The sequence below is a fragment of the Phragmites australis genome, chromosome 17 (genome assembly GCF_958298935.1).
Source record: "Phragmites australis chromosome 17, lpPhrAust1.1, whole genome shotgun sequence".
Taxonomy (NCBI): domain Eukaryota; kingdom Viridiplantae; phylum Streptophyta; class Magnoliopsida; order Poales; family Poaceae; genus Phragmites; species Phragmites australis.
In genome coordinates this window covers 17,769,724-17,782,182 of record NC_084937.1, presented here as the reverse complement: position 1 = coordinate 17,782,182, position 12,459 = coordinate 17,769,724, and the positions used below count along the sequence as shown (strand labels likewise).

Sequence of the window (12,459 nt, the reverse complement as noted above, 5' to 3'; positions counted from 1 at the left end):
TGGAAGTTAGATCTCTCCCGATTAGGAAGTCAGAATGTGTTTGACTAGAAAAATGATCGCCTACATCTACTCGAGGAGGAGATTGCGTGGAAGGGATGGCCACCCTGCTGAGTTCGACTGCTTCCTTTATATCGACACGCATGACGTTGAACTGATCAGTTTCAACTCTTTTTCCACTACGCTGCATGTCTAGTGTTAACAATCTATAATCCTCTACTCATATGTTTTTCTTGTTGAAAGTGATAGAAAATTTTATTTTGTGCTATGGTAGCTTATTCGTTTCCCAACACCAACTTCCTTGAGACAAATGTACCACGATGGGCACAAGCTTATAAAATTGAACGCACTAATATTTAAGTAAATATATGCGCACCAAAACTTGGTCGGTGGAACCGTATTCCACGACTCGTCACCTGACCACGAGATGGCTCCCTCTGTACAAGTGAATATACGTGACCTATCTGTTTGCGCTTTCGAAAGCGGGATCATGGTTTCGGCCTTTTGGAAACAAGAATTGCGCGCGATATATATGGCCGTGCAAGTGGGGGACAAGGAGGAACCGAGGTAAGCCCACTGACATGTGGGACAACAACTCTTGACAGTGGGTCCAGTCAACTGAAGAGGCTAACGTCTTACGTAGGTGAGTGCATGTGCTGGTCGTGCTTCGAGCGAGGGGCCACACGTCAGACAGCGGTGATCCAAACAACACTCACTGCCCGGTGGGTCCGGCGAGAAATATCTATGACCTAGCTAGCCGTTCGACAGTTGATCCCGGTGCAGTGGTCCCATGGCCCATGCCGGCGGCAACGGTGATCCCATCGAACCGCGCAGCGATTTCTTCAAGTTCCGAGGTGGAGACGATCCTCTGCCCGCTCGGAAAGCCGCCTCGACACGCGTCCCGCGCTCGCACCGCGTGTCGAGCACCCGCGCCCCCCACGCACGCGCGTGTGATGGGCATGCAGCGGCCGCCGCCGAGCGCGGGCGATCGGCGGCGGGTGTCGACGGGGGAGGCACCGGCGCCGTGTGCGTACGTGACATCACCGCCCGCCCGCCCGCCATGCAGATGCAGTTGCACCATGTCCACGCGCGCGCGCGTTTAGCTAGCTGCGGCCGCAGGGCATGGGTCGAACGCGGTGCAAGGCTAGTCGTACCCTGAGCAACTGGGGATGTCAGAGGTGAATCGAGGGTAGGAGTGTCTGTGTGGTATCGGGTACGGAATCTATGTTCGGCCGAACACGACGAAGCTGACTCGAGCAGCTTGCTTGCATGCATGCATTATGTAAACTATACAAGCTTGCACGAATTGAGACGCTCTCGTAACCAGAGTTCTACAAGCTCGATCGACATAAAAGTCCATAACTTGTTCAAGCCACATCTCGATCATATATTCGTATTGTTGCAGATTTAAACATGTAGTGCAAAAGTCTGAACAATCTTCAGACCGTAACTTGTTCAGAAATCTAGCAGGATGTCCGGATGTCGTTATTGTCAAGTTTTAATGTGCTATGGGCTCATGTCGTAAGGTGCTACTGTGTCTGTACGTTTACCTCGATCTCAGGCTCTAATTAAGTACAAAATCACGAGCCATACTGATCACTTTATGCGGGTTGTTTGGTTTAAGCCATAACCTGCCATACTAAATTTTTGGCATGATCAAAATATTGGTAATATGAAGATGTTTGGATGGTAGCTTTACTAATAGTCTTAAAGATTGTCAACTTTTCGTAGTTGTGAGTATAGCATGTGGGATCCATGTGCTATTTAATCTTTTTACATCAAAATATAGTGAATATAGATATATTTTGTGTATTAAATAACAATAAATATAATGGTGCAAATGGATCATGATTTACATCTTAGAGAATATATAGAATCAGTTGAAACTATGGGCAACAGCCGCACCAAATCATTGGCAAGCTTTTCGCACGCTCCTGTTGCGCCAACGATTTGGCCTGCTTGCAAGTGGAGGGTTCATTGGCGAGCCAACGTTTGGTAGCCACCCAGTGATGGCTGTGGAGACCTGACCAAACCGCACACTGTTCAATTGAATGGCTAATTATCCATTTAAGCCGGGGCGGCTGAAACGAGGCCGAGGTGTTGGGTCAAAAAGGAGAAAGACAGCTCGTGAGAGGTTTTAATCTTTTTCTTTTTCCTATGAATTCAAAATCCAAATTTAAATTCAAAAACCAGGCAAAAACTCTTCAAATAAATTCATCAAAATTTCAAATAAAATACCACTTGCCTAATTCAGCATAAATGCAAAATATTCACATATATCCTATGTCATTTTCTTTTTCTTTCATATAAAATAGGGTTTTCTCTCTTTTAAAATAAAATATTTAAATTCATTTGAACTTTAACAAATGTTGAGAAAAATTTGGAATTAGAAAAAAAAATTAGGGTGTTACAAACCTACCCCCTTGTAATGAATCTCGCCCTCGAGATTCACCTGGAACAGAGAAGAGATGAGGAAACTCTGCTTTCAGATCTTCTTCCCTTTCCCAAGTTGCTTCGTCTTCCGAGTGGTGACTCCATTGTACTTTGCACATTAGAATTACCTTGGTTCTGGTTACTCTTTCCGATCTTTCAAGAATCTTCTCAGGGTACTCTATATAGGAGAGATCTTCCTGAACGTCTAATTCTTCCATAGGTAATTGCTCTTCTGGTACTCGAAGACACTTCTTCAACTGGGAGACATGAAAAACATCATGCACATCTGACAGCTGAGGTGGTAATTCTAACTGATAAGCCACTTCTCCTCCTTTATCCAATATCTTGAAAGGTCCGATGAATCTTGGTGACAACTTTCCTTTAACCTTAAATCTACGGAGACCCCTCATTGGCGAGACCTTAAGATAGACGAAATCCCCAATTTCGAAAACCAATTCTCTTCGTCTATTATCTGCATAGCTTTTCTGTCTGGACTGTGCAATCCTCAGATTTTCCCGAATCACCTGAACTTGTTTTTCTGCATCTCGTAGAACTTCTGGTCCAAAAACCTGACTCTCTCCCGTCTCATTCCAAAACAGCGGTGTTCTACATTTCCTCCCATACAAGGCTTCAAAGGGAGACATTTGGAGGCTTGTCTGATAGCTGTTGTTATACGAGAACTCGGCATAAGGTAAACTTTTGTCCCAACTTTTTCCATACCTAAGAGCACATGCTCTCAGCATATCTTCCAATATTTGATTTACCCTTTCGGTTTGTCCATCTGTTTGAGGGTGATAAGCAGAACTAAAATTCAACTTCGTGTCCATAGACTTATGTAGCTTCTGCCAAAACTTAGAGGTAAACTGAGTTCCTCTATCCGAAACAATCTTCTTTGGTATTCCATGCAGACATACTATTCTTGACATATATAGCTCTGCTAGTTTAGCTCCACTATACGTGGTTTTTACTGGGATGAAATGGGCGACCTTTGTCAAGCAATCAATTACCACCCAAATAGAGTCATATCCACTCTGGGTACGGGGCAATCCAACGATAAAATCCATTCCGATTTCTTCCCACTTCCACTCAGGTATCTTCAAGGGTTGCAGTAAGCCTGCTGGTCTCTGATGCTCTGCTTTGACTTTTTGACAAGTATCACACAGAGCTACATATTCTGCAACTTCTCTTTTCATTCCATACCACCAATAACGATCCTTAAGATCATGATACATCTTGGTACTCCCAGGGTGAATGGAGTAAGCTGATTCATGAGCTTCTCTCAGAATCGTCTTTTTAATATCTTCCCGGTTAGGTACGCAAACTCTCTTTTTGAACCATATTGTACCTTGACTATCTTCCGTGAAACCTAGAGCTTTATCCTCCTTAATAAGCTGTCTAATTCCCTTGAGCTTCTCGTCCTCCAATTGACCTTTCCGAATTTCTTGTTCAAGGGTACAATCTAATTCCATGGTGGTTGTTTCCATGTCTGCCACAAATCCAAGGTTGAGCTTTTCGAACTCTTTCCATAACCCAGGTTGGTTATCTTGAACCATCATTGAATTGCAGTAACCTTTCCGACTCAAGGCGTCGGCCACAACATTTGCTTTTCCTGGGTGATAGTGAATTCCCACATCGTAATCTTTAATTAACTCCAACCATATGCGCTGACGAAAACTCCACAGGCACCGACTGGAAGATACGCTCCTTAGAACACCAGGTCGTCGTCTTGAAAATCCTCAAAGTCTTCCACTGAGCAGCATATATTTTTGGTAAGAGAAAGCAAGGGTGAGCACATAATGTACTCAGCAAGTGTGGGAAAATAATGACATGCAGGCTTATATCAAAAGTAGGCTGACACAAGGTATTATTTGCGTAAATGCGAGTAATAAAAACACATTTGGACTCAAAAGCATTAGACATGTATTAAATGAATGTAACCCAACAATCCATCAACTAGCATACAAGGTTCCCCACCCTGCATACCACAACCGTCTAGTACTCCCCGTACTACGACCAAACCACAACATCTAGTACTCCCTGTACCAGAATCAAAACCAAACCACCATCTAATCATGTGAGGATCCAAGTCTCTCATAACCGTGAGCACGGCTGTTATAACAGTTTTACACTTTGCAGAGGTTGTCCAGCTTTTCCCACGAGTCAGTGAATTCCATGTTGCCGTGTTCGCGAAACACTTAACACACGCCAGTGGTGTGCCACCAAGAATCACTGTATGACACTTTCCACTAACCAGAGACTAATCTAGTGTGTGTCTGCCCACTAGGTTTCACCGCCAGGTTTTACGCAAGCAAAGCTCCTACCCAGAAGCCCCCTTTTGTGCTGACCCAACACACACTGGACAGACTCTAATCAGTATATCACGCCTTACCCATATTAGCCTCGTGGTTGGTACGTTACTTCTTGGGTTATCGCTCCACGAACCGGTCCTTACTTAGGTTACTTGAGCAAACACTAAACCAATGTCATAACCATGACAACCATCACCAACATCCCTATGCTCAAGACCTAAGGTTCCATGTTTCTAAAACATTATCATATTAACCATCATTACTGCATATATTTATTAGTCAAAATTATGACACTTCCCAATATCCCAAAAGCAAGGCTAAGCAATCTACCCATAAAAGACTCCTAACCATAAACCATCTAGGTTCCAAGGATGATAAGGGAATATCTAGGGAAAACCCTAACATAGGTGACTACCCATTATATTGATAGACATTGCATGCAGTTTTGTAAAATAAAACATTTAAAAACATAGGTTCAATATGATCAAGGACACTTGCCTTCTCCTTGCTGCTGCTCAGTGTATTCTTGCTCCTGGTCTTGATGTTCTTCAAATTGATCCGGGACGTTATCGGCTAATCGCACAATTACCGGCAAACAAACAAGATACACTAAGAACAGAGCACAAAACAAAAGAACAACGAGATAAAAACTGGCTAAAAATAAAGAGCACTGAAAAACGAATCCATCGACGCAAGAATCGTTTAAATCGGAGTTACGATGGAAAAGTTAGGGCTAAAACAAGTCTAGGGTTAAATCTGGAAAAAGAAAATGACTTAAATTGAATTATCAGAAAGTCCAGGGACCTTTTTGTAAAAACAAAGGGACAAAAATGTAATTATGAAAAAGTATAGGGACCTAACTGTAAAAAGATAGGGCTCTTTTTGTTATTTCAGAAAAGTTCAGGGGCTAAATTGCAAAATTACCAATTAAAGGAATTATCAGATTTATTTTTATACTGGAAAATACCCTTTTCTTGCGTGGCAGCTGACTGGATCTGACTAGGCATGACACATGGGCTGAGCATTAGAGGTGTCGCACACGTGGAAGGGTGACGAGGCATGGGATGCTGACTGGTTTAAAGGTGACACATGGCGAACTGCTACTGGCCAACGAAGGGGTACGAATATATCTAATCTGGGCCGATGAGGATAGATCCAACGGCTGAGCTCAAAGGGGGCTGTTGGCGGAGGGTTTCTCGGCGGAGCCGAACTCGGCACGGCGGCGGCACGCCGGAGCAGGGGAAAAAGGTCGTCGTCGGCCTCGAGCTTCGACGACGAGCGGTGGAAAAGCATCAGGAGGGAGAGGGCATCCCGTTTGAGGGCTTACCGAGAGCAGATCGACTCTGGAGGAGCTTGGCGGCGACAAGGGGCGGCGGGAGGCTTGGGTCTTCGTCTGGGATGGCGCTCCGGCGACCAAACAGCGAAGGTAACGGCGGCTAGAGCTCCTGCGGACAGCGGTGTAGCTCGGGGGTAGCTAGGCTGGGGCTAATCGGCATGGGAGCGGCGTAGCGGCGAGGGCAGCCGAGCGGCGGCGCTAATGGCGGCGGCGGGGTTTGAAACCTGCAACCTTGGCTCTGGACTCGGCGGATTTGGGATGAGATGTGTTCGGGGAGGGGACGGACACATATATAGGCGGCTCGGAGGTCGCGGGGCGCTGCAGGACTCCAAGGCGGCGTCGATCTCCCGTTCGGACTCGGCGGCGTGGCAGAGTTTGATTCGGAGACGATGGACCTGACCGGCGGGTCCCACACGGCGGTGGCACAGGTGAAAGCGGCGCTGGCGGGGGCGGTCTTCGGCTGGCGCGCGGGAGTGGGCCGAGGCAGGGCACGGCCCAGGCGGGAAAGGAAAGCCGGGGCGGCTGGGCCGAGGCCGAGGTGTTGGGCCGAAAAGGAAAAAGATAGCCCGTGAGAGGTTTTAATCTTTTCCTTTTTCCTATGAATTCAAAATCCAAATTCAAATTCAAAAACCAGGCAAAAACTTTTCAAATAAATTCATCAAAATTTCAAATAAAATACTACTTGCCTAATTCAGCATAAATGCAAAATATTCACATATATCCTATGTCATTTTCTTTTTCTTTCATATAAAATAGGGTTTTCTCTCTTTTAAAATAAAATATTTAAATTCATTTGAACTTTAACAAATGTTGAGAAAAATTTGGAATTAGAAAAAAAAATTAGGGTGTTACAAGACCTGACCAAACCGCACTCTGTTCAATTGAATGGCTAATTATCCATTTAAGTTGAGAGCTAATATATGCTCACCAAAAGGTCCGGTTTATGTTAAACCTTAACTAATGTGACCACTTAATGCACTATTCAACTGAAATCAGGCAATTCCAACAGTCCCGTTATGTGTATTTGAATAATTCACAGGAGAATTATTATCCAACACATCAATATGTACATCATAACATCACGATTATACAAGAGTTCAAGTGATTACAAATTGATAAAATAACCATGTGACAAGGTATATCTAGCATAGTTATACGTACATAAATTGCAGCGAAAAAACATCTAAGAGAAAACGAAGACCGGTGGCACCATTTGTCCACAAGGCAACCGATTGGGGTTAGTAGTAGTATAGTAACTACTTGTCACCACACTATTCTCGGTGGGGCACAAGTAGCTGATACCTAAACTTCACCTGCCACATAATCAACAAAGCACGTCGAATATGAATGTACTCGCAAGATATACTCATATGGGTATATAAATTCCTGACTCTAAAGATAATGCATTTATATGAATTAGCAAGAAATAGTCCATAAGGTTAACTTGAATTATGCAAAAAACAATTTAATGACTTAAACACATAAGCACCTACATAACCTAACACTGAGCCTATCCTAGCATGATCATAAGAATATAAACTAATCAACATATGAATATGATTATCTTAATATAGAACATAACCGAAACATCTCACCTTCTCCCATATATAACCACCATATCACAAATACCAAGTGAAGCACTACAATGGTGTCTAATGAGCATTAAGTTTGCTTATAACTAAGGGCGTGGTAATTTAAATTGATTTTATACCTTGTAGGGGAGTACATCTTTACCAACAATGCACGAGACTACCTTCCATTCAACCCGTCAGTTGCAAGCAATGATTCACATGACAATCGTCCATGTACCCACTCGAACCTTTGATCTCATGCCGAGTCTGTGGCGGCCACCTAGTTCTACTCCCAGAGCAACCTCAGGTGCCTCTTACAAGCCCTCTCGCTCACATCACAGACGCATGAGTCTAATGAATGCAGCGACTTACAATACTTGACTCATCCTTTTTCTATTCGGATATGTGATAATACAGAGAAATGCTTAAGTCAATAACGCCAACGAACAATGCTTAAACAACACAAGCGGTCAATGGCATCTGGGTCCCTCTCCCGACCTACCCCTAATACCGTCCACATCTCGTCTCATTCTCACATCTCATTATCCCAACATTGTTTTTATTGTAAATAGTAATTAAGCTATATAGCTCGCAAACGATGGAACGTTCCACCGCTCGACTTCTACCAGTGACATATGCATTGCTAAATATTTTAGATAAATTTTAAGTTAGACATTATCATGGTTATACCCATATTACCAGGATGAAGATCAACAATATATCAAGGTAGGAACACATGAAAAAGATATGGTCTACCTGATTCCCAACATCAACTAGCTAAACATGCATATATGACACATAACAATACCTAGCAAATTGATCAATAATTTATCAAAATATTGGAGAAATATGCATAGATGCTTGCTTTGGTGCTCAATTTCACAATCAAGATCAGCCACAAAAATCTATTCATGAAAACCCATCACTCTCCAGATAATCAATCACTAAAAGAGGAAAAATACATCACAATAAGCATGATGAAATACAATAAAGTATGCTTTTATAATGCATGATCATGAACAAGATGCAACATGATATGTCATGATTTATTATTATTATTTTTTTGCAAAAGAAAGTTTGATTGATCGAGCTAGAAGAGATCTAAACATCACATGTGATAAACTAAGTTCACTGGGTTTTGGGTCTCTGACGGTCAGATGGGTGAGGGTGGTAGTCAAACCATGAGGGTCAAATAGAAGAAATGGTAGTTATGGCAGTTAGACCGGACCCATGGTGATTAGACTGCGGGGTGGTTGATTGGGTTTTAAGTGGGCATTCTAAGCCCTTTGATCAGACCGTGGGTAGACCCGGTCAGACCGTGGCACTACTACAAAATAGACCTTATATGCTAGCCTATCACTGCTAGTCCAACAAAATATGGCACTGATACAATTATCACTACTGATCCATAAAAAAATAACATCACTGTCGGTTCTTAAAATCAACAGGCACTGATTATTGATATTCACTGCCGGTTCATAGCATCAACCGACAGTGATAATATCACTGCCGGTTGTTAGGACCAACTAGCAGTAAACAAAGTTTTGGACCTGAATTTTCCACAATGTCCATTTAATCACATGTCACGTCTGCTCCTTTCGGCCAGCCAGCTTAAAAAATCTAAGTCTGTCCTCCTCCTCCGGCCTTATCTGCTCAATCCACCGGGGGGGGGGGGGGGAGAGAGAGAGAGAGAGAGAGAGAGAGAGAGAGAGGATTCTCTATTGGCGTTGCATGCCACCTCTAGCCGAGCATCACCTTTGACGGAGGCCCTCCCCCTCCAACGGCCTCCGTTTGAGTGTCGCCTCCGGCCAAGCTCCTCCTTCGGTCGTGTGCCTCCTCTAGTCATGCCCTCCTCCTCTGGCCGAGCGCCTCCTCCTCCAACGGCCTCTGGTTGAGTGTCGCCTCCAGCCGAGCTCCTCCTCTGGCCACGCGCCTTGTCCAGCCGAGTGCATTCCTCCTCCGATCATGCCCTCTTCCTCTGGCCCAGTGCCTCTGGCCGCACGCCTTGTCCGACCTAGCGCCTCCTCCTCCAACGGACGAGCCCTCCTCTCCGACCGAGTGCCTTTTCTAGTTGTGCCCTTATCCTCCAATTCGGCCATTACATGGAAGAGAAGCAGTGCAATCTTCTGATTTCAGCCGTCGTGGGGCTCGATCCGGTGACGAAGGCTCCGATTCGGTCGTGACTTTCATGCCCGAGGGATCAGCAGAAAAAATGTCTTAAGGGCGTAGGGCGTTAAAATGCTGGCTTCGTTTCTGAAGGTACACACCATGAGATTGATATAGGATGATAAAACGATCATAGATAGTTAACTGGCCGTCGGTTGGCGACCAGTTTCGCACTCATTGGAGGTGGCTTTACCACAAGTGCATACGGCCGCGTGCAGTGTCTCACTTTGCCTCGAGATATCCGCAATGAAAACTTGAAAAGTATGTCCTTTTCATGCACTCTCCGCACGAATCCGAATGTAAAATGAATGTAGGGAGATTGTGTATGCCGCCGCTGGTACAGGCAAAGAAATGAGCCCGCACCCGCATGCGCAGGCTGGTGCACCAGCGCACTGCATGCGAACTAGTTGCGCGGGAGAAGCGGTCGCGCGGGTGAGGGAGCGGCGGGCATGCAAAGGGGGCCAGCGCAGCCGGGCGCGTGGCTCCGACGCTCGCCACGTCGCGCAAGTGGGGCCACGTGCGCGGGCCCGGCCCCCGTACGATGCGGCGCTGGGCACGTGCAAGGTGTCCGCTGCGGCGTGCGTGGCGCGTGCATGGCCCGGCTCCCACGTACTGCGCACGCGGAGCGCAGGCTCTCTCCGGCCCTTGGCCTTCGCATGCATGCAACTTCTCCCTCTCCCTCCCCTACTCTGAACCAGAGCGTGACATCGCAGCCCAGTCTTATTTAAGAGTGGCCGCGACCATGACTTCTCCTCGTACATCCATCCATCAACGGTCTCTGTTCTCCTTCTCCTCTGATCTCTCCTTCTCTCTCTCTCTCTCTCTCTCTCTCGCAACATCTGTAGCTAGCTTTCTTCTGCATCGCGTTAGCTTCAGCGTTCAGCTACCTGCAGCTAGAAGGAGCTGCCTATCGCCTCGAAGAAAACCTTGTCAGACCGTGGGTAAGCACTAAGCACTTAAGCAGTGCACACTACTTCTGTAAATTAATCATATATTTAGCCGTAGTACGTAGCACAGGTCTGTAGTTTAACGTGCACAATTATTGTCAATTTACCATGCAAATATTGGTCCGGACATGCTCAAAAGTGTCTGCTATGGGGCAAAATATCTGAAAAACTAGATACTTGATCGCCAGCCAAACGAACTTGTAGGGAAGTGCATGCACATAACGATATGCATGCGTCGGGCGTAATTGGTCGTCCGTGCATAATTCTTCTTCGTGCATCTTAGAGTAGACTCTCGTTAAATAATGGCGACGTGTGTTTCCATCGAGCAGCATTGCCAACCGGATGGCATCCCGGGAGGGAGGAGCAGCCGGCCGGTCGGCGCTGTGGGTGGGGCGGACGCGGGAGTACCGCACGGGAATGGACACGGAGCTGGTCGCCATTGACGGCGCCGCGGGCCCGGCGGTGAGCCTGTTCGTGCTGTGCGGTGACCGGTTCGAGGGCTCGCAGCTGTTCCGGTCGGGCGGCCTGTCTGTGCACATGGTCCGCGTGGAGGGCCACCCTGTGTCCATGGCCTCCTGCACCGTCGGCGACCACCAGTGGATGCTGGCGCGCGACGCGCTCGTGGCGCGCCTCGACGCGCGCGCCTTCGTCTTCGAGCTCCCCGGCTTCTTCTACGCCGTAGTCGTGCCGCCCGACGCCGCCGGTGGGGTGGAGAGTAAGTGCGCCACGATGGCGGAGATCTTCTCCCGGTTCTGCGCGTACCACGATCTCACCACGGCAGATGGTACGCATGCATGCAAGTTTATGACACGATCCATGCATTTGCATGATGCACGCCGATTCTGCATTATGCCATCAGTCAAACTCAATTATGTTGAACGATTCATTCAGGTGCAGACGAAGCCGGCGATCTGAACCAACATACCAATCCATGGGTCCGTGCCCACTCCAAGATACAGCGCCTCAAGAGACACACCTCGCCGACCGGACAGGCCCCCGCCGACGCGCCGTTCGACCGCGCCAGGCAGATGGAGCGCGCGGTCCGCACGTCGGCGGTTGTCAAGCTGCTCACCCGCTCCCTCCTCACCGGCGTGCTGCAGCCCACTCGGCACCTGATCATCACCCTCGGCTGCGGCGCTAATGCCGGCACCAGCTCGAGCGCCTCCGCGGCGGCGCTGCCGAGCAAGTCGGTCGTGTCCGACCTCCTCGATGCCATCGAGACGAACAGGGCCAGGCCGCGCTGCGACGCCCGCCGCGGCGGCGGCTTGGGGTGGTGGGGCCTCAACGTGGAGGGCGTAATGCTGCTGCTCCGAGTCGTGAAGGCGGTCCGGGGGAAGAAGCAGGTGGCGGCGCCGGGGAACAAGAGGCCCCGCGACGAGGGGCCCGGGCGCGACGATCTGAGAAGAGGCGGTGTTGTCGGAGGCGGAAGCGCCGCGGCGTTCGGCGGCGGCGCTGCGCAGCGTTGGTGCGTCGGTGCCTGTGGGAGCTCTTGAGACGCTACGTGTCAGCTGTTCCCAAAGGGGAACTGACATTAATTAGTAAGAGATAGTAATTAAGGGCGTGATTTAGGTTAATTAGAGAAACGTTTGACTTGTTAATTTTTTCTCGTGGACGCTTCTAAGTAGAATTTTGATTATCGGCATGCACTAAGTATATTCATGAGTTTCTTTCTGCTTATCAGCTTTATATCTTCCAGGACA

General features: G+C 47.3%; 1 protein-coding gene across 1 annotated transcript; it reads left to right on the top strand.

Annotated features, from left to right (window-relative positions):
• The first annotated feature begins 11,086 nt into the window (after positions 1–11,086).
• On the top strand, positions 11,087–12,252 carry LOC133896929 (uncharacterized). The gene is made up of 2 exons (XM_062337560.1): positions 11,087–11,543; positions 11,651–12,252. The coding sequence occupies exons 1-2, from the start codon at positions 11,102–11,104 to the stop codon at positions 12,250–12,252; spliced, it is 1,044 nt and encodes a 347-aa protein (XP_062193544.1). The 5' UTR covers positions 11,087–11,101.
• The last annotated feature ends 207 nt before the right edge of the window (positions 12,253–12,459 follow it).